The following is a 23252-nucleotide window of genomic DNA, read 5'->3' as shown; positions in this document are numbered from 1 at the left end:
TGAAACAGAGGACTTAATCAGTGATTTAGAAGATAAGGTAATAGAAAACACCCAAACAACAGCAAAAAGGAAAAAAAAAAATCCAAGAAAATGAGGATAGTTTAAGGGGCCCCAGGGACAACATCAAGCATACCAACATTTTCATCTTAGGAGTACCAGAAGGAGAAGAGAAAGAGCAAGGAATTGAAAACCTATTTGAAAAAGTGACGGAAAACTTCCCTAACCTGGGGAAGGAAATAGACATACAAGCCTGGGAAGCACAGAGAGTCCCAAACAAGATGAACCCAAAGAGGCCCACACCAAGACACATCATAATTAAAAGGGCAGAGGTTAAAGACAGAGAATCTTAAAAGCATCAAGAGAAAAGCAGTTAGTTACCTACTGGGGAGCTCCCATAAAACCATCAGCTCATTTCTCAACGGAAACTTTGCAGGCCAGAAGGGATTGGCAGGAAGTAATTCAAAGTGATGAAAGCAAGGAACTACAACCAAGATTACTCTACCCAGCACAGCTTTCATTTAGAATTGAAGGACAGATAAAGAGCTTCCCAAACAAGAAAAAGCTAAAGGAGATCACCATCACCAAACCAGTATTACAGGAAATGTTAAAGGGACTTCTTTAAGAAGAAGAAGAAAAATCAAAAGCATGAATAATGAAATGGCAAAAACTACATATCTATCAACAATTACTTTGAATGGATTAAGTGCTCCAATCAAGACACATAAGATGGCTGAATAAATAAGAAAAAAAGACCTTTATGTATGCTGCCTGCAAGAGACTCACTTCAGATCAAAAGATACACAGACAGAAAGTAAAAGGATGGAAAAAGATATTTCATGAAAATGAAAAATAGAAAAAGCTGGGGTAGCAATACTCACATCAGACAAAATAGGCTTTAAAACTAAAAGGCTATAACAAGATACAAAGAAGAACCCAATGATCCCACTTGTGGGTATTTATCCAAAGAAACCCAAAACACTACTTCAAGGAACCTGTGCATCCGCATGTTCATTGCAGCATTATTTGCAATGGCCAAGATGTGGAGGCAGCCTGAGTGTCCTTCAGTGGATGAATGGATAAAGAGGAGGTGGTACATATATACAATGGAATATTACTTAGCAATAAAAAAGAATGAAATCTTGCCATCTGCAACAACATGGATGGACCTAGAGGGTATTAGACTGAGTGGAGTAAGTAAGACAGAGAAGGTAAATGCTGTATGATTTCACTTTTATATGGAATCTGAAGAACACAATAAACGAACAAACAAAACAGAAATAAACTCATATAGATACAGAGAACATTTTGAGAGTTGCCAGATGGAAGGGGGGGTTAAAAGGATGGGTAAAAAGGGGGAAGAGATTAAGAAGTACAAATTGATATATGCAAAATAGTCATGGGGATGTAGGGTATAGCATAAGAGATATAGTCAGTAATTTTGTAATAACTATGTATGGTGTCAGATGGGTACTAAATTTATTGGGGTGATCACTTCATAAGTTATGTAAATGTCTAATTACTATGTTTACCCATGAAACTAATTTAATATTGTACATCAACTATAATTGAAAAGTAAAAATATTATTTAAATAAGAGAGACATTGTAGTCCTTGGACCTGGGAGGCCCAGAGACCTTTCAGAATGCCTATAAGGTAAAAAATTGTCATAATGAAACTAAGGTATTACTTTACCTTTTTCACCATTCTCAAGTAAACTGAGTTTTCTAACAACATAACATAACATAACTGAATGAACAGAAAGCAGAAGCCCATGAGAACCTAAGCTTTTATTAAAGATATCCATTTCTGATGTATTTATGAATTATAATAAAAATGACTATATACATTAAAAAAATAAAGTACTTTGCAGATAATGTTATTTCTCTTTGCTAGGAGATTGGTTGATCCTATTTTGTAGATGAGTAATGGGGTACTTTCATTCTAGGTGATAGATATAAGGTATAAATGAATACAGACATTTAGAAAATTTTTTGAATTTTTCTCCTTTATCCATTGCAAAAATAATTCAAGTTTTTTCTTAGAAATTCAGTCGATAATATTGGTAGTTTTATCACTGGTCATACAGAGATGTATTTTTCTCTCTCTACCCTTTCACATGTGTGCATGTACACATACACACACACGATATATGTGTATGTTTTGAAGGTGCCTGTTTCTTTACTTATATAGGATCATCTACTATACATATTGTTCTGCCACTTTTTTCATTAAATATATCATTGACATCTTCCCATTTCAGTAGTTACAGATTTTTAACATTCTTTTTTTCCCCCTTTCTTCTGCCTCCCACCCCCTACTCTGATTCAAGCCTTTGTTTCTCAGTCTAGTGTAGGACACAGCTCCCTGGCCCATACTGGTATTATGAGCCTTGCACTTCCCCCAGCTGAGGCAGTCGGTTAGCCGCTCATGGCAGCCCATGGCAGCCCAGCTCTAGGGAGAGCCATTGTTCACAATCTTAGCTGTAGAGGGTGCAGCTTACTGGCCCATGTGGGAATCGACCTGGTGACCTCGGCATTAGGAGCACAGCGCTCCAACCACCTGAGCCACCAGGCCGGCCTTTAACATTCTTATTAATGGCATCTTAGTATACTGTCAACATGTGGCAATACTCTTAATTTAGTCAACCATGTCTATGCTGATGGACATTTAGTTTCTTCCTAATTGTTTGCTCTTGCAAACAATGCTGCAGAAAACACTCTGCTTTCTGAAAATCTTATTTTCTTTCAACGATAGATTATATATTTCCTAAATTATTATTATTTTTTAATTAAAGTTTATTGGGGTAACAATTGTTAGTAAAGTTACCCTAAATTATTTTTAAAGGAAGATACGTTCATCCCTTTTTGTTTCCAGTAAGAATTGTCTTAAAAATCGCTTAGAGTCATTAACCTTTACACATTATCTTGAAGCATGTAAAATTCAAAATAACCTACCTTTTAAAATATATATTTCTAGCTTGAGATAGTGGCTTATGGAGTAATATTTATTACAGATTTCGTAAGTTAGCCTTCTGATTGTGGTCAAGTAGAGAATATTTCCTTAGCTACTCATACTAAAATTTTAAAACATATTCTGTTATATTTTTTATTTTTTATTTTTTAGATAATGCCTCCCAGCCTGAGACTAAAGCCATCATTGAAAATTTGATTCAAAAACAAGACTTCAGTCTTTCTGTTGCTTTAGATGGTGGTTCGGTGCTGGTCACATACCCGTATGACAAGCCAGTACAAACAGGTATGTAGAATGTCACTTTACATATATACTGTTTAAGCTTAGATAGGAAATTCCAATTAGGTAATGTCCCTTCTAAATTTATTCTTTTTAATGGTGAGCATTTGAGCACACTCCCTGAGCAAATAACTAACCTAATAGGATTGTATGCATATATCAACAGTTCAAACAGTTCCTTGGAAAAGAACGGTTGGATCTAATGATGGCCTAGCTAAGTGGGGCCATCGTGTCACATCTGTTCAATGTAGACAACAATCATTTGTTGAGCAATTATGTCTATAGACATTGGGAGTACAGAAGTGAATCAGACACAATGCCTGCGTCAAGAAACTCTTATGTAACCAAATACTAACAAATACAGAATTGCCCTCCCCTGCTTTAAACTTTGACTGACTGATTGTAAGTTATGGTGACATAACAGTTGTTTGTAGAATCTCTCTGGGGCCATTATGTAAGGAGATAGTTTGCATTGTTTTCAATGCAGCTTACAAGGAAATATCGTTATTAGGCCACAGTTGCCCCAAAATTTAGTAAAACATACCAAAACAAGTTTGTATTTTGGTGTGGTCGCATGCTATGTAAACTAACCATTAGTACCTTATCATATAGGCAGGACGTGTGTCTTCTTAGTCTGTCTGATTATCGTGGGCCAAACCTAACCATGTGGTTCGTTATAATAGTTCCTCAGTGGTGTGCAAGGAGAGAAAGATGACTTGTACCCATGAGTTGAACTTAGAGAGAAATCTTTTGGATTTCTCCACCAACTTCTGAATTTTTCCTTTGTAGTGGAAAACAAAGAGACTCTGAAGCATCTGGCATCTCTTTACGCAAATAATCATCCATCGATGCACATGGGTCAGCCCAGTTGCCCAAATAAATCAGGTAAGTATTTTCCCTACCCCTTGTTATTGTTTCTGCTTTGGCCTTCTGGTCTTGTTGATCCCTTATCTCTTAATGCTTTTGTAGATGAGAATATTCCAGGAGGAGTAATGCGTGGAGCAGAATGGCACAGTCACCTGGGCAGCATGAAGGTATACTTTATAGAATGCAGCAAGAATGGAATTATAAATATTGGCCATTGTCTTTTCTCATATAAGCAAAGGGAACGGCATCTGCTTCATGGCTTTCTTGACAAAATAGCGCTGAACTTAACCTCTAACAGCATTTTGTTTTTTGCCATTTTAATCATTTTTGATTATACAATTCAGTAATATTAATTACATTTACAATGTTGTGTAGCTGTCACCATTCCAAACCATCCATTTCCAAAACCTTTTCATCACCCCAAACAGAAACTCTGTAGCCACTAAGCAATAACTTCTCATTCCCCCGACCCCTGGCAACCTCTTACCTATTTTATGTCTCTGTGTATTTGCCTGGTCTAGATATTTCAGATAAGTGGAATAGTACAATATTTGCCCTCCTCTGTGTTTGGCTTCTTGTGTCTGGCTTCTTTCACTTACTGTAATGTTTTCAGGGTTTATCCATTGTATAGCAGGCAGGTAACAGTACTCCACTCCTTTTTATGGCTGAATAATGTTCTGTTGTATGTATACACCACATTTTGTTTATCATTTTTATCTGTTGATGGATACTTGAGTTGTTTCTATTTTTGGCTATTGAGAATAATGCTGCAATGAACAATCATAGACAAGTATCTTTTGAGCTTGTGTTTACAATTCTTTTGAGTACATACCTAGAAGCAGAATTGCTAGTCATATTCTAATTTTATGTTTAACTTTTTGAGGAACCACCGAACTATTTTCCACATCAACTGAACCATTTTACATTCCCACCAACAATGTATAAGGGTTCCAAGTTCTCCACATCCAAGTCAATACTTGTTATTTTCTATTTTTTTAATTATAGCCATGCTAGTAGGTGTGAAGTGATACCTCATTGTAGTTTTGATTTGCTTTTCCGTGATGACTAATGATGTTGAACATCCTTCATGTGCTTATTGGCCATGTGTCTTTGGAGAATCTATTCAAGTCTTTTGCCCATTTTAAAATTGGGTTTGTCTTTCTGTTGTTGAGTTGCAAGAATTCTTTATATATTTTGGATACTAAACCCTTATCAGATGTTTGATTTGCCAATAATTTCTCCCTTTCTGTAGGTTGTTGTTTCATTTTCTTAATGATATCCTTTGATGCACAGAAGTTTCTAATTTTGATGAAGTCATATTTACCTATTGTTTTGTTGCTCATGCTTTTGTTGTCTGTCATACCTAAGAATTCATTGCCAAACCCAGGGTCATGAAGATTTACCCCTATGTTTTCTTCTAATGAGTGTTATGGATTCAGTAAGTTCTTATATTTGATTTGAGTTGGTTTTTGTGTATGATACAAAGTAGGAGTTCAACTTCATTTGTATGTGGAAGTCCAGTTGTCTGAGCACCATTTGTTGAAAAGACTATTCTTTCCCCTGTTGAATGGTCTTGACACCGTTGTCAAAAATCTGTTGACCAAAGGTGTATGGGTTTACTTCTGGACTCTCAATTCTATTCCATTGGTCTATATGTCCATTTTTATGCCAGTACCACTGTTTTGATTACTGTAGGTTGGTAGTAAGTTTTGAAATTGGGAAGTGTGAGTACTCCAACTTTGTTATTTTCAAGATTGTTTTGACCGTTCAAGGCTGCTTGTAATTCCATTTGAATGTGAGTATTGGCTTTTCTTTTTCTGCAAAAAACAAAAGGCTGTTGGAATTTTGTTAGGGGTATGTTGAATCTGTAGATCACTTTGGGTGGTATTGACATCTCAACAGTATTGTCTTCTTATCCATGAACACAGTATGTTTTTCTGTTTACTTAGGTCTTCCTTAATTTCTTTCTGATAGCATTTTAGTTGATTGTCCAGCCACTTCAAATTAGTCAGTAGTTCTTAGCAGATGGGTGGTTAGCTTGTCATTCCATTCACATGTGCAATCAGAAAATTAGTTTCATTCCCATCACTACCTGCTTTCCCTCCTTTATTTATTAAGAACTTACTATGTGTGAGGCACTCTGTTATATTAGTGATAAATAAAATATATCCCCAGGCCCATTCAGTAAGTATTGTACAAATAACTGTGTTACAGAATTAATTGATTTGATCTAGAAGAGAGCAGCAACTCTCAACATGCCAAAAGAAACTAAAGACAGAAAAGGTTACACTTAGCCAGAGATGTAGCCTTCTCTTCATAGAGGAAGTGGCATTTGGGTGCAGAGATGGTGAAACAGGACATTCCAGAAAGAGGAAGCAGTATGGCCAGAGGACAATATGCAGTCTAGTTGTGTTAGAATATGGGGTATAATGGAAAGCAGTAAAAGACAAGAATGGAAAGAATTTGGGGCTTTGAATGCTTTGTTTTAGTAAGAAATGGGAATCCACTGAAGGTTTTGGGTAGGTATATAATGGTATGATCTGAGCTGTTCTGTGGGAATACTCATCTCTTAGCAGTGGGTTAAGATAGTTTGGAGGAAGGAGAGTCTGTAGTGCAGGGAGACTGGTTTGGAATAGCCAAGACAAGAAATAATGAACGCCTAGACTGGGGTAGTAGCAATGGGGGTGGAGTCAAGGGATCAAATTTCAGAGAAACTGTAGAGGTGGAATTGACAGGATTTGGCAAATTATGGCTGATAGCAAGAAAGTGAAGTCAAAACCGAGAGATTTCATGTCTGTGTGAGCAAATGAGTTAATACCATTAATTGGATTAGGAAAAAGAACAAGTTTGGGGGGAAAGGTGAAAGTTAGGTTTTGGAACCTGTCTACGTAAATAGTTCCTGCACCTGGATAATTGCTATATTGCAAACAATGGCTGTTGTCACTGTCAGGCTTGAGGCTGCAGGTTGAGGGTATCAGAGGGCGAGTGCTTGTGCTTCTACCTCCAGAGCTCCAAGAACAACCTGGAGGGAATATGGCCTACTGCATGTACTCATTCATTCATTCATTCATTCATTCAACAAGCCTTAATAAACCGCTCTACCTGCCAGACACTGTGGGAAGCACTGGAGATACAAAAATGAATTAGACATAGTCCCTGGTCTCAAGGGTACTCAGGAGCAGCTATGTTTGTGACTGATTATAATACCAAGTGGTTTATTTATATTTGCTGTAAAATGCTTTAGAGTCTTTGTTTACATCACCCAGGTTTTCTTTTTATTCCATTTGTTGCATTACAAAGCCTCACTCTTATTTTTACTTATTACTTTTCCCACATTTGTTTTTGAATTTTATATTCCAGGATTATAGCGTCACCTATGGCCATTGTCCGGAAATCACAGTATACACAAGCTGCTGCTACTTTCCTAGCGCAGCACAACTCCCTTCCTTGTGGGCAGAAAATAAAAAATCTCTTCTTAGCATGCTGGTGGAGGTGAGACTTTCTCTTTTAACTAGAAGCAAACTCCTAGGAATATGTTCAATGAAACCTTTATCAAAATGTTTTATTAATCTTTTACCAAAAATTTATATTATTTATTTTAAATGTATATAGGAAAGAGAGTTTGTTCAATTTATAGTGCCCAGATAGGTGCTTTGAGTTCACACATCTGGAATCTGCTATAATGTAGATAATGTCACCCTATGAGATGTTACATGTTCTTTCATTTGAATATCACATGAAGTTACTCGAGATTGTGTGGAAAGTTAAAGGCATCAGAAGATTTGGGTGCTAACACTTTAGACTTTGACTCTGTTGGAGTTCTCTTTTCCCTTATCTCTATGCCTCTGAAGCAGTGAATGAGTAGCTAAGAAGGTCAGAGGCAGTGGAGAAGGACAAATAAGCCAGTCTTAGAGGGATTTTTGTTGTTCTGTTTGTTGCTTTTGTCATGCCTCAAGCTATTACCTCCACCTGACATTATGAAAACATAAATTTATATTTTAAACATTTTTTCAGGTTCACAAGGGAGTTCATGGATTTGTTAAAGACAAGACTGGAAAACCGATCTCTAAAGCCGTCATTGTACTCAACGAAGGGATAAAGGTGCACACGAAAGAGGGAGGCTATTTCCATGTGCTCTTAGCCCCGGGTGTCCATAACATCAATGCCATCGCAGAGGGGTATCAGCAACAACATTCACAGGTAAGAAACTCAGATTGAGGAGTTCCATGTAAATTCTTATTCTTAAAAGCTCAATTTTATTTTGAAACACTTGTTAGAAAACTTGTGAGATATAAAGAAATAAAAAGCGTGACCAACTCTTGATTATGAGATCTTGTTCTGCCCTTTAGCAACAAAAGGGACATTTTTATAGCATTTTGTATACTTGAGATGACAGTGAATCATCTCTTCGGTTTGCTATAAAGGCCGTAGGAATACAGCAGGGATACAATACACCTTAAGTAGACTTTTTCATAATTCTCGCTCTTTATCTTCCTAGGTCTTTGTGCATCATGATGCAGCGAGCTCTGTGGTAATCGTCTTTGACACAGATAACCGGATATTTGGTTTGCCAAGGGAGCTTGTGGTAACTGTATCAGGTAAAGATATTTATATTTTTAGTGGTAGGCGTTAACACCAGTCCTGACGTTTCTCTTTTTGTTTTTTTGTTTTTCTTCTTGTTGGACAAGCCATTTTTTACATTAAACTTATTGGGGTTACATTGGTTTATAAAAACTGATGTTTCAATTTGAGAGTGGATATCCTCTATAATCACCTGAAGTTAATCACTTTTCTTCTACTGTTTCCTTATCTAAACATGATTTTTCTGGAATGCTGTTCTCCTGTGTGTGTTCATGGCTTGCCCCTTCATATTTTCAGGTCTGTACTCAAATGTCACTTCCACAGAGAGACCTTCCCTGATCGCCCTAGCTGAAATAGTCCCCCTGGCACTATCTCCACCTCACTTGTTTCTATTATAGCTCTTAATCACTAGCTGACATTATATTATATATAGTCATTTATTTGTCTGTATTCGATCTCTCCCACTAAAACAGAAGCTCTGAGGGAGGTGGGAGTTTACCTGCATCCCCTGTGCCTAGAACCATGGTTGACATGTAGTGGGTCTCAATGAATGATTTGCTTTAAGATCATAAGTAAGTCCCTTGGACGACAACTTGTTACTTCTATTTTTCCATGACCCTGAAAGGAGGAAGTATTTGTTTTCTCCAGTATTAATGTGTGCCATTACTTGAATTACTAAAAGGTTAGAACGAAAAAAAAGATGTGGTAAAATAATAAATATTGTGTTGTATTGTCTTTTTGACAGAGAGCCTTGGTTCATTTCTAACCAAGGACTCTATTTTGTGCCACTTGGACTTGACACAAAATAACCAAGTTTTATTACAGAGTATGTGAGGGAGAAATCCTTAATTGAAGGAGAGGGGTATATTAGAAATATGGTCAAATCATAAAACATGTTGTGCCGTGTTTAAAGTAAAGAGTTCTCAGCTTGAACCAGATAAAATATACATCACTTAGTGGTTAGAAACACAGGAGCTAGGATTCAGCCACAGTTTAAATCTGGCTCTGCCAACATTTGCTGTTATGAACTTAATTTTAATTATGATTTTATTATCATTTTCTCACTAAGACTCTAATTCTGACGACCTCATGTACAAATATTTTAAATAAATGAGAGGCTTTGAATGAGATGAAAATTTACTGGAAAGGAAAAGAAGTCATTGATAAACTGCAGAACAGTAACAGTTTGATTTCATTGCAATAAATGAAAAATAAATATATGAGTATAAATATATGCATGAAGAAAAATGTGGGAAAATATGCATAGGGTTATTAAAAATGATCTTGAGGTAACAGAAATGTGAAAATGTGAGGCTTTTGGTTTGGATTTTTAGTATTTTTGCTTATCTTTTTCTAATTTTGTAAACTATAAATGTACTGCTTCTTAATAATGAAAGGTTTTTGAGTACACGAAATAAAAATAAAACAAATGAAGGGCATATTATAATATTAGAAGTGCCATTGTAAGAAGCTGCTTATTTATATCCTGAAAGTAGAATATCATTCACGTGGTGGTTTTGTTTCTCAGGTGCCACCATGTCGGCGTTGATCCTAACAGCTTGCATTATTTGGTGCATCTGCTCGATCAAGTCTAACAGACACAAGGATGGCTTTCATCGGCTCAGGCAGCATCATGATGAGTATGAAGATGAAATTCGCATGATGTCAACCGGCTCCAAGAAGTCCCTCTTAAGCCATGAGTTCCAGGATGAAACAGACACTGAAGAGGAAACATTATATTCCAGCAAACATTGAAACGCACACCTTGCGTATCTCCCAGCATCAGTACCAAGCAAAATTACAGTTCCTTTTGGGAGACACTGCATTAAGAAGAGAGACTATCTTGCTTCTTCAAAGAGCTTTGGGAAGTTAACTTGCTAAATTTGTATTCTCTGTGAGTTTGGCTGGCAGTTTTGAACTTCCCCTCCTTAAAGTACTCTTACCTTTAAAAAAAAAAGAAATCTGCTTTCTATTTATGCAGCAGAGATGGGACAGCCACTTTGTTTTTCTTTTTAATTTAAGAGAAGGTGTTCGGAGCTATGTTATAACTACAAAAGCCAACTAGTGGATGTTGTATTTTGCACATCAGGTGTTTACTAGTGGCTTTAGCTTTCTTCTTTATTTTAAATGGCCAAAAGAATCCAGAATCATTAAGGCAGGGACAGCAGTCAGAATCTGACATAAAGCTTTAAAACTCGAGGTTTTCTCAACCTACTGAGGAGTTCTTTTCTCTAGTTATTAAATAGCTGGAGTTTCTCCCATTATTCAGGTTTAATGGAGGCTGAGTTCATTTTTAAACATATAACATTAGGAAATGAATAAATGGGTTTTCGCATTGGCTTTCTACCTGTTCCAAGGCTAGATCAGAACTGGTAGGCTATGCTCTCAGCAAGATTTCACTACCTCTCTTGTAAGGTTTAGCAGAGTTCTAAATAGCCCCATTTTAAGGGAGAACTTGTTGACTTTGTTGTAAAAGATCTAAGTGTCCATTTGGATGAAGCTAAGAGAGTGATCTATCTAGCAAAAGCTAAAACTCATGTTGCCTATCTTTTAACTTGGTAAAAATACACAGGTGCTGCTTTTATCTGTGAAGCACGAGTTTATTCCAGGAATGCTTAACTCTTTAATATTTCCCAAATTTGAACCTTTTTCTATGTTGTTCACTTACCGTTTTCAGATTACCCAGCAATCTAGAAGATATGAATTCTTCTGAAAGTATCTGGAAGTGTGGAAGAAACCTACTTGCACATTATTACCCTACATTTGAATACAAAATAACTACATTTCATACTCCAGCGCAAACCTATGCCTTGGAATAGCATACTGTTACTGAACTAGCTTGGTCAGTCTTATTCACTTAATCACTTATAGACCTCTGCAAGTGATTGGGTTCTTGGTCCTAAGGTTTCATTTGACAGTCTCTTTTTGATCAGCCAATTTTGTTAAAAGTTCAGTTGAAAGCATTTGAAATGGCTCCCTCCATTTAAAACAATGTAAACTATGAACTGCTGTGTGATATGACACTGTCGTGACAAGAGCATCATCTTCACTGCCAGTTGGGTTATTTAAAAGACCTGAAAGATTTGCATTTTATTGTGTCTGTTATTCAGTGGAAGTGATGCTTTTTGTAAGTATGAGTCTTACCAATGATCTAATGGTTTAATACCTTTGAATGTTTTAATGGCCAAGTTGCTGCTGAACTTATACTAATCAGGGGATCAAAAAACTTGCTCTCATCCTTTCAAATTGTATCCTATATCCATTAATACATCAATCATCCCAAAGCTTTCCTGTGGAGTGGTTTACCACCCACCTAGATCATTCAACCAGGTTTTGTGAGGAATGCACCCAAAATGGCTTTATAAAAAGAGATTTGGTTGAGCAGGAATAACAAAGTCATGACATTTATTAATGAGTATCTGTGATAAATTTGGGTTGTTCACAGTTAAGCCATTCTGGTATTAACAACTCTAAATTTTGAGCCCTTGCCACCCCACTCTTACCCCACCACATACATAAAACAGTGTTGGTGGGGTGCTAATACTTAATGAAATATACGTGATTTAATTGATTCTAATCATATTTCACATTTTCCTTAAGGGGATAGTGTGGTCTTTTCAGCTTTATTTTTAAGAATGAAAAGTCAGAAAACAAACAAAGGGCCTATGAGTGGCTGGCTCTGCTTGAGACATTGCAGGTAGAAATGAAACAAAGTTGATGTGACAGCCTGTAGTTAATTAGGTCTTCGCTAGAGGATGCCTTATAAATTCATTTCTCTCTTGAATTAAACATGTCTTTAACTGTACATCACAGTGGCTGGATTCCACCCCTTTTAAGCATGTATAAATTTTTTTTAGAAATGAACATACAAGTAGTTCTTTTTATCATTTTTTTTTTCTGAACAGAAAACCAAATTCTGCTATGAATCTTAAATCTTTAATGAATTTCTATGTAATGCATTATCCTGCAAAACAGGGCCTTCTCAGCCTGTGTTACCTATTAACATGAATGTATAGATCGTGACTACTAGAACTGTGTTCTCTGCCCTGCTTTGTCTTTTATTTGTGGATCTAATCTAATATTAGACCACATTGACTGCTTAAGGCATTGAAGCCATATGGGATGAGGAATGCATTTTTTTCAGTGTTTCTCCTAGAGACTTTCCATTTCCTTGGAGTCATGGAGGCAAGTAAGTATCACAGTATTAAGAAATTTGCCCAATCCTGAGTTGTGCCTTTCTTTACTCGTAAGGCATGGTTTTTGGTTTTTTTTTGGTTTTGGTTTTGTTTTTTTTGTCCTGTGATCAGTTTGTAAGCCTTCTTCTCTCCCAGCTCCTTAATAAAAGCAAAGTGATTGAGTAGGTAATGTGCAAAGTGTCTGCCTGTGTAAATGTATTTGTACTGATGATGTAGTTCAAAGATAAATTCAAGTTAATTTCAGAGGGAAAGACCCTTTGGTTTTGATGTATGTTGCTGAACATGTGGGTAGTGGTTGGGATCCATCCAGTGGAGGAATGCTTGCAATTCTCATTGGAGGGAATTTGCTATGGGATTTTGTCATCCTCCAGAAAGGAAACATAATGTATAGTAGGCCCAGTGTGATCGATTGGTTTATCTTCGGTAACTTTCACCTGAATGGGATTTGCTGAATTAATGAATATTGAACTTAAAACTAATTATGAGTTGACAAATAAATAAAAGGTAGTACTTATGCCTGAGCTTATTGTGTTTCTGAGCTAACACCAGGTTACTCAGTAACCATGACCTGTTCCTCCATTTTTATTTATTCTCAGCAGTAGTTTTATCTTCTTGTCACCAGAAATGCATTTGTGCCAGGTTTTGTCCCTGCTCTATTAAAGGCTTCTGGGCTATAAATGCTGAATTTGTGCCCTACATTATGGTTCTCTGGTAGAATTGTTTTTTAACAGCAGCAACTTTATTGTTAGTACAAAAATTCCACTGTGGTTGATGTTCAGTGATTTTCTATCTAGCAACTTTTTGATGACTATCTGGGTTTCTGATTTGTCTTAAAGTGAATTTGAAGGCGGGTGATTAGAGCCCTGACTAATGTCAACTGAACTTGGATTTCCAGTTCATAAAGAGATATCTCCCAAGACCCATTTCTTCTGTGTTTTGGCAATAATTAATATTCCACTTGACTTTCAGCATACTGTCCTAGTTGATTTTGATTTGACAGAATACATTATGAAATTTGAAAGTAGGCTATCATTTTGAGGTAACTGGATATAAATTATGTAAATATGTATGATTATGACTTTTATAAACAGCATAACATGAGTGTACTAGCTACATTCTATTCTGGCCATGCTGCAGATTTTCTGGAGGTATGACATAATGATATTTTTTTATGCTCTGATTAAAAATCAGTTTTTCACCTCTCCATTTTTTTCACAGTGACATTCCCCAGCTCCAGAACAATCTATAGCTATTTATATGAGGTGCCCAACACGCATTCATCTCAAGTGCTTCATTCTTTGGTTTATTTCATGCACTGTGCCTTCAAAATGAAGTTTTTAAAGGGGACTTTAAACAAAGTTGAATCATAGTTTTAAAAAGTCAATCTGTGTAACTTATGTGAAATCTAACTGTAATGAGGTCCTTTCTGTTTTTTATATGTAAACAGATCTACTAATCCTGTATAAAAGTTATTTTATGATGTTTGTCTTTCTTTGTGTTTTGTCTCATAATCTCTTTTCAAAAGCAATAGACCAGAAAAAGTATTGTTCCAACTTGAAAGTTATGTATTTAGCTTTTCTACCTATACAAGGAGAAAAATAGTGCCAGGCTAGGATACAGTGTTTTACCTGTAGTGTTTTTATCATCATGAATTGACCCAAAAGAAAACTATGTTTCTGAAATAATCACATCATATAATAGCCACGTTTCTCCTTTCTGTCTGTAGCCAGCCCAGTTGACATATGTATAATCATTCCACAATGAACACCACAGAACTGGCCATGGAAATGTTAATATGCCCATTTTAAACTTGTTTGTTTAAAAGTTGGTCCTTTTCACAGATGAGTCCAGTGAGAATAACTTGTCATGACATTCCTCGGCACAGTGGTGATCAATTCCTTTAGTGATAATTTGTTGATACTGCTGCTCCAGTAGGAATTGGGAAAGCAGTTACATAAGCAACATGGGCTCTGCTGACAAGGAACTCAGTCTAGACCAGGGAAATAGAAATGGAAATTAGCTGTACCGTGTTTCCCCGAAAATAAGACCTAGCCGGACAATCAGCTCTAATGCGTCTTTTGGAGCGAAAATTAATATAAGACCTGGTATTACATAAAATTATATTATATTACATTACATTATAGTTAAATAAGACCAGGTCTTATATTAATTTTTGCTCCAAAAGACGCATTAGAGGTGATTGTCCGGCTAGGTCTTATTTTCGGGGAAACATGGTACTTCTATAGTGACTGGCTCCTCTAAAAAGAAAGTCTGCTCTAGAAGTATAGCATAAAAATTTGACCATGGACTTTGAAGTTGAACCAATCTATGATTGATTCTTGGCTCTGCCACTTGCTCCCTATGTGACTTTGTTTTATACAAGTTTCTTAATATTATCTGAGTGTCATTTTCTCTACTGGTTAAGGAATAATACCTGATAGGATTGTAATGGGAACTAAGAGAAATAATGTTAGCAAAGGGCCCAACATAATATTTAACTTGGAATTGAATGACGATGGCAACCAGCATCATTTGCTGTTTTCTGATCCCTTTGAAAGAAAGTTATTTTATCAAATATGTGAACAAAGATCTGTTTACAGGCAGTCTTTTTAATTTAGAAAAAATCCTGAGACATGAATAGTAAAGAAAAAAAGCTATGAAATTTTCCATTATGTGGTAAATTATCTATAGCATGGCAGTAAGGTTTTAAAATTTGTGCCAAATGCTTCAGATTTGTTTTAAAATAAAATTAGATTGTATTTATGCTTATTCGATGAAAACAGCCTTAAGTGCTACAAGAAGTCTCAACAGTGATGATGGTTCTTTTTTCCCCCAGTGTTTGAAATACTGTCCTGAATTTTTGTCAGGCATTTTCTCATAACGGAATCAAGAACCTTCTGTTTGTATCATGAACAGTAATCTGGTTATGTTCAGTTTTTCAGATTTCTAGAAAATGATTATTTTCGGCAAAGAGAATAATCAAGTGTATTCAATGCTAATACACTACTCAGTTATGAATAAATGTCATCATGTAGGTCTTTATCTCTTATTCTCACTTGCAGTTAGAATGCCAACTGATTCTATGCTATTTATTGCAAACCTCAGATATATACATCATTAATTATTACCCACAATGTAAAAGCAATGAAATAAGCATATAAAGCCCAATTGTAACTTTAGTATCACAATTTCCACCTTACATTAATCAGTACAATGTTAACAGCAAGCCTGGTAAGTTTTGGCATTTTGGTTGGGGTTAGATGGAATCCAATTCCCTATTACTGTGTAAACAAATGTAGATGAGGCGAGCAAGATTTGGAGTAGAAAGATGTTCAAGTTTCGAGGCCATCCTGGAAGACGTTTGAAACCAGGAGAGTGAGAAGATCGATTCGATTGAAACTATGGTAACTAGAAGTGGGAGTAGTCTAGTGAGATGGATGCCTCAAATTCAGCAAAGACTTGATTCATTTAGAAGCAATATGAAGAGGCAGTGATAAAGCTGTAGGTGGAAAATAAAAGCAACGGGTGAAGATTTTAGATGGAACATGTACAAAGAGATTGCAAATTAATTAGAAATTGTTATAATGTGGATTATATTCTGTGATTGTCATTGAGGTTGAGCCAAAGAGAAGGGGTCAAGGGGAAGATTCAGATTGCTAGATCTGAATCACGACTAAGCTCAAGTATTTGAAGTTATTCCAAATAATTATTATTGTCACTTATTATGTATTCTATGGTTCCTAGCAAGAGTTTTTTAAGATCAAACAGGCTTTTGATTTAGTGCTTGAAAGATACGAAGATGCTCAGAAGAATTTGATCCTAAAGATAGTTGGGGAAGAGGATAGATGGGGAGCGGGCCAAAAATGGTAATGGATGAATTGGATGACTGCTGGGTTTTTCAAAAATGATTTTAGAATAGCTTTAGATTTACAAAAAAGTTGCAAAAATAATATAGATTTGGCTGCTGGGTTTTTATTTGGAGGATGTGGATGATGGGAGAGCAAAAGAGGAAGAATTGTAGGTAGTTTTCAGCAGTTCTTGAATGGAATCAATTTGGAAAGGATGGGGCATAGGAAATGTGTCAGGTATGCATAGCCTGGGGGATCCAGGTGTTAGGCCATGTGGTACTACTTCTAGGAGACTGAGTTTCAGTCAGATCTCTAGTGGAAGGTATCTGCATCCTAGATTTGGAGGAGACCTTACAATTTTTCAAGGGCAATGACCAAATATGGACAAAGATAACGAAGCATGTTGAGAAATAAGACACCACCAGTAAGAAAGCAGAAAAAGTTCACCAGTTTCAGATGTTGACATTGTAAAACAACTGTAAAACAAACATACTTAACTGTTTTCAAAGTAATAAAACGTAAGTCTGAGACTCACAGAAAATGATCAAATAATAGAACTTTCACGAATGAAAGTACAGAAACTATAGTTAAATTGATAGTTGTAATGGCAGATTGGGCACCGAGAAGCAATGAACTAGAAGACAGATCCATAGAAATTCTCTCTTAGGTAGCATAGGCTGAAAGCAAATAGGAAGGAGAGGGTAAAAAATGGGGATTTTAATACAAGACAAATACATGTTTGATAACCATATATTAAAGAAACAATCCAAGCAAGAAAAAATAAACATCCATACCTAGACACATCAGTGAAACTGCTGAGCGCCAAAGACGAAAAAAATGAGTAAAGCAGTGAGAGAAAATAAGTTCAAAGTATTAGCAGTTAGACTAAGAGATTAGACTCACTCCCAACAATGGAAACCAGAGTACAGTGAAATTATACTTTGAAAGTGCTGGGGAAAACATTAAATAACTTCCAACAGAATTCTATATTGAACACATCTTTCAAGAATGAAGGTGAGGGGCGGCCGGTTGGCTCAGTTGGTTAGAGTGCAGTGCTCTTAACAACAAGGTTGCCGGTTCAATCCCTGCATGGGCCACTGTGAGCTGCGCCCTCCACAACCAGATTGAAACAACTATTTGACTTGGAGCTGATGGGTCCTGGAAAAACACACTTAAAAAAAGAATGAAGGTTGGGGGGTGGGGGGTGGGAGATGAGGGTAAGGGGGATCGAATATATGATGATGGAAGGAGAACTGACTCTGGGTGATGAACACACAATGGGATTTATAGATGATGTAATACAGAATTGTACACCTGAAATCTATGTAATTTTACTAACAATTGTCACCCCAATAAATTTAATAAAATAAAATTAAGAAAAAAAAATGAAGGTGAACTTCCAGGTAGCTGAAAATATTAATGTCTAAGCTACCTGTCTCCCAATATTTCATTGAAAAATAATGCAAAAAAAAAAAGAAGGAAAAAGTAAATCTATACAGGAACCACACTCAGCATAACTTGAAGTCAGAGAATTTTCAAACTTCAAACTGACTGAATAAAATGAGAAAAATCACCAAATCTCAGCATATACTCTAATATGCCTGTCCCAGCCCCACCCCAGGGCAGGCTATGTGGAGAGAAAACAGATGGAGATAAACTGCATGAAAGACAGAAAAGGGATGCCAGCGAAAGGGCCTAAAGTGGGTCTAAACTATTGCCTGAAAGATTAACTCCACCTTAAGTCTGAATGGTCTAAGAATTGTGTTCAAGCAGATCAGAGCACAAGCTATAGGGAAGGGACTTCAGAGTGAACACTATTTAAATGGGCAGGCGTGATTTAAAGGGGCAGTGTTGAAACACATAGCTTCTGGTGAAGGAAAAACATGGGAAAGAATGGAGAAGCCTGCTTTGACATTTAGGTGATGAAAGAGAAAAGAAGCAAAAGAGGAAAATCAAGAGTCCTGCAAGATAAATGAGAACTGCAATATTATAGCACTTAAAACCCCTCCCTAAAACAAACAAAAACCCCACTCAAATACCTAAACTTTCCTATACTGACAGAAGAGACCTCAGTCGTGATGCCTGAGAACATAAATAACATGAGTATTGACAATGAAGAAATAAATTTGTCATTACTGGTAGGTATGATTGTGTATGTGGAAAATAAAAAATAATCTACTGGTGAATTAGAAATAATAAGAACTTAGTTCTACTTTCAGTCATGAGTAGATTAGATTAAAACAGACCTTCCCATCAAGCCCAATTAGAAAAGCTGTATTTAAAAAGAATAAAAACTGCTTGAAGGATTGGAGAGCTACTTAAGGCAACAAGAACTTATGGGATCAAGATCCTAGACCAAAGGGAGCTTGAGGGTGAACATGATAGTAAAGTTTTCACTTTGAGGTATTTGTTGATTTGTAAGTGGTGAATAAGAGAGACACTTAGTAGCAGAGAAGCCAGGCAAGAGGCAGAGAACCGGAGTAGAAGCTTTAGGTAGTATCAGTGGGTCAGGAAGACTATAAGTTCAGCACCTATCAAGGATGAGGGTACTGGTCAGTTGGCTTTGTTAGGGTACTTGTGTGGCTACACATTAGAAGTAAGGGCTCATCAGAAACAGACCAATTCTTACAAAAAATACAGTCCCACTTAGTCTTAGTTCCATGCTTTCCTGGAGTAAGCTGATGTGCCCCTACCTGAACTGCCTGTAAGCAGCAGCAGTAAGCTGTCTCTGGAGGAAGGTACCATCTGGAGCCTCAAATGATTACTACAAATTGTAGTCTGTTATATACAGCATCCAATGAAAAGTTACTTTTATTATCAAAGGACAATATCAAATGATGGAAGATAAAGAAAAAAAACAGAAATAGTCCCATGGGAGTTACAGATTTTTTTCAGTTACCAGTCAATAATCAACCTTCTGAAAACTAAAGAAAAAAAGTTTTGAAGGCAGTGAGAGAGGAAAGATGCCTTAGCTATAATGGAAAAGCAATTCTAGTAACAGCCAATTTCTCATGAGAAACTGTGGAGGCCAGGAGGGAATTGTCACGTTTTTCAAGTGCTGAAAAAAAGAAATTGTCAGATTTCCCAGATTCTATATCCGACAACAATATCTTTCAGGAATGAAGGGGAAATCGAGACAGTCTCAGATGATGAAAAACTAATAGAATTGGTCTCCAGGTGACCTGCTCTAAAAAATGGTTAAAAGAAGTTCTTGCAACAGATAGAAAATGACAAAAGAAGGAATCTTGGAACATCAGGAAGGAAGAAAAATGCAGAGAGTAAAATATGGGTAAACAAACTAGGCTTTTCTTCTTTTGAGTTCTACAAATTATGTTTGACAGTTACAGTGAAAATTAAAACATTTATCTAATGTGGTTCTCAATGAATGTAGAGGAAAGATTAAAGACAATTATAAATGGGAGTGGGTAAAAGGACAGGTGTGATTTAAATACCTTTTCAGGAGGTAAGGTTTCTGCATTTCATTAGAACTGGTAAAATGTGGACACAAGTAGACTGTGATAATTTATGTATCTATAAAGGGTGGGTTTGGACAGTGGATTTTAACAGGTTGAGGGGACAAGATGAGGCACACGGAAGCAGTTAACACACACTTTCTAGATTTGGTGGCTGGACAGAAAAGAGGGCTGGGACTGTAACCGCTGCAGGTAGAGGAGAAGGTGGCCAGCGGAGAAGAGCACATGTGTCGGAGTTCGCGGGATAATGGAGCGCAGGCGCAGGTAGGATGAAGCGGTTGGTATTGGGACGAAAAGAACCACTGGCTCTGAGAAGGGAAAGAGGCTGGCTGAAGATACACATCGAGAAAAGGTGAGGGAAACAGGGAGTTGTGTCTGGGGATGACTTTTTTCTCAGCCAGGTAGGTAGGCCCCTGCTGAAAGAGGGATAAGCCCAGGCGAGGGCGATGATGCCCGTTTGGGCACGGAGAACGGATATGGTCACCGGAAAGAAGACAGTGTCAGGTGCTAAACTTGAAATTTTCAGTCTCGCCGCTCGAAAGGTGTAAAAGGATGAATTGACCACCAGGTGGCGGTGTCTGTGGAAGCTCACGTATCCCATCGGCACCAGCGTCAGAGCGGAAGAAGGCGCGGAGGTGACTCTCTGGCTCGCACCGCCTCTACTCTCCTATCCCGACTGACGTTGGACAACAAAGATGGCGGCAGGAACCAGCAATTACTGGGAAGGTGAGGGCGAGGCCTCCGGGTGGGACTCGCCTAGAGGCAGAGGGGCTGAGTGAGGATGGGCCTTGGACGAGGCAGCAGAGGAAAGAGCCTGGTCTCCGGAGCGGCCGGGCTGAGGGGCGGGGCTTGTCCAGGGGGAGCCTCGGGGCCTGGGGACTGAGGAGACCGAGTGGTCTGGGGCAGGGGGCTGACCTGAGTGGCAGCGGGATCTAGGGCAGGGGGTGGACAGAGAGGGCTGAGCGGGCATTGAGAGGAAGACGGGCCTGACTCGCCGGAGGAAAACTGGGTTGAGAGGGTAGCGGAACTCGGACGAAAGGGCTGGAGGTATGAACTCGGAGAGGAAACGAGTGTTGGACGAGGGTATCCCGAGCGCAGGAGACCGGAGGAGTCAGCGCCTTAAGACAATTGAGTAGGAAAAGAGAAAGGAGGAACTTGTCGGTCCGGTTCATCGAGGGAAGCTGTATGAGCGGAATGTCTCCTATTGGGTCCCCTTGGCTGCTGATTCAGGCTGGGACTTCGAGGATTGGGTGTCGTGTCGCGATTTGAAGGCAGAGGAAATAACTTCACCCTCTGCTCCGGAGATCGGTTTTGTTAAAGAGAGAAAGTTAAGAGAACCAGTGTGAATTGTATAATGATTATTGCATTTGCTATACCTGTTTTATCAAAAAACCATCCTGTGATTTGGCAGAGTACTTTTATTTAATTACTGAAAACATAAAGTGGGCTCTTGGAAAACTCATTTCTGGACCATGATGGTGAGCAAAGATGAGAGAAGGCTCACAATTTTCTTTTCAAGTGTTTCTTTGCTTTACTGCAGCATAGAAACTGCTCTTCGAATACTTTTTCCCTTTTAACCTATTGCTACCCACTGAAGCCCCTGGAAACCACTACAAGTAACAATCTTGTTACTGTCAGCCACTGGGTCTAAGATATTTCATTCTAAGTTCATCCATACTTGCCTGTTGTACTTTCAAAATGCTCTTATTTTACTTGACGTTTTCTACTAGAAAAGACAGTTACTAATTACAGAGAAGCGTGATTCTAGTTTTAAAACATGTATTAAAAAATGACTATTTGAAATGTGTGTGCTAGCTAGAAAATATTTTTAAATTAAGTAGAAGTTGCTGTTGGTCTCTTTGTAGCCTTTAGGCTGTAGTTTTTTTGAAGCACCAAGTTGTAATAATTATAGCAGCTTGTTATTGACAACCTACTCTGTGCCATATACTTTAAATACATGGTTACTAATGCATAGAAAAACCCTGAAGGTAGGGGTTGGGGAAAAAAAAAAGTTGAGGTTCCATAAATCTCAAACCAGTTCTCAGAATCTCAGAACTGCAGGCTGAGCTGAGATTCTGAGATTTGGTCTCTGAGAAAATACGCTCCACTGAAGTTACGCTGCTTCCTACTTCTGGTTGCTGATAAATATATTGAAATAATAGTTTGCATTTCGTATTCCTGAAAGATGAGATCCTTATGCTATTCTTCCCGTATTTCAGCCCTTTTATTTTGATCCCCCTCACCATGAATGAGAGCACATACATCTAGATGTAGCTTTTCGGACAGGCTTCTCTCAGAACTCAACCACTTATATGCCAAGTTCAGTTCATCTATATATGCCAAACTGCTATACCAGTTTCTCTGCTTGCTTGTTTGCTTCTGTGGTTTTTTTTTAACTTATGCTTATTTTTGTTATACCTATGTTTGATCTTATTAATAGCACATTTTAGTGTTAATTTCAGCCTCTCCAAATTTCTTTTAGTAAGTTCATTGAAAGACAGTGTTTTTATCTTTGTCAATGATTATTTTTTCTTTATGCTCAATCACGAAGTCATTCTATTAAGAATTTCGTAAGCCTAATAAAGCTGTGGAACATAAAGAGATAGGAAAATCCCTGTCAAAAACAATGATGGTTTCTTTTTTTATAAAGTTAGGTGGTAAATTGATATAATGCTGGTCATAAATCATAGTCAGTTCCTTTGTGACTTCTATTTTCTTCTGATTTCTCTGAATTACAAAAATTATTTATTGCTATAGAAATAATTTTGGGGATGTTAGAACAACAATTTGTTGTCGAGCTATGTTTGGCATAAAGCTGAAAATGTGCATCCCCCACTGTTTCTCCCCTGTTTGCCCCATCTGAAGTTTAAATAAGTGACAGTTTGCTTTCCTGGGTATGCCTTTGGCTTCTTCCTTGTAACACATTCTTTATTGGGGAATCTAGATCAATATATGATCATTTTCTTAGTTTGTTTTGTTCAGAATAGTTTTGTTAGTTTTATGTGTATAATGGACTTTTTGTGTCTAATTATTTGCTTT

The 23252-nt window shown here is 37.3% G+C and overlaps 2 protein-coding genes across 3 annotated transcripts in view; both read left to right on the top strand.

The window, feature by feature from the left end:
* CPD (carboxypeptidase D) overlaps positions 1 to 14372 on the top strand; it is a 65242-nt gene extending 50870 nt beyond the window's left edge. The window contains exons 15-21 of the mRNA XM_019739524.2: positions 3123 to 3254; positions 4038 to 4133; positions 4218 to 4282; positions 7476 to 7607; positions 8130 to 8315; positions 8614 to 8713; positions 10225 to 14372. Of these exons, the coding sequence (XP_019595083.2) occupies positions 3123 to 3254; positions 4038 to 4133; positions 4218 to 4282; positions 7476 to 7607; positions 8130 to 8315; positions 8614 to 8713; positions 10225 to 10451 (938 nt within the window). The 3' untranslated portion in view covers positions 10452 to 14372. The remainder of the gene's footprint in view (positions 1 to 3122; positions 3255 to 4037; positions 4134 to 4217; positions 4283 to 7475; positions 7608 to 8129; positions 8316 to 8613; positions 8714 to 10224) is intronic.
* Positions 14373 to 20783: 6411 nt separating this feature from the next.
* GOSR1 (golgi SNAP receptor complex member 1) overlaps positions 20784 to 23252 on the top strand; it is a 37629-nt gene continuing 35160 nt past the window's right edge. For both annotated transcript variants that reach the window (XM_019739533.2, XM_019739532.2), the window contains exon 1: positions 20784 to 20939. In XM_019739533.2, coding sequence (XP_019595092.2) covers positions 20909 to 20939 — 31 coding nt within the window. In that variant the 5' untranslated portion in view covers positions 20784 to 20908. The remainder of the gene's footprint in view (positions 20940 to 23252) is intronic.

This window comes from Rhinolophus sinicus, linkage group LG15 (assembly GCF_036562045.2).
Source record: "Rhinolophus sinicus isolate RSC01 linkage group LG15, ASM3656204v1, whole genome shotgun sequence".
NCBI classification, from domain to species: domain Eukaryota; kingdom Metazoa; phylum Chordata; class Mammalia; order Chiroptera; family Rhinolophidae; genus Rhinolophus; species Rhinolophus sinicus.
This window is presented reverse-complemented; position numbering and strand designations above follow the sequence as displayed.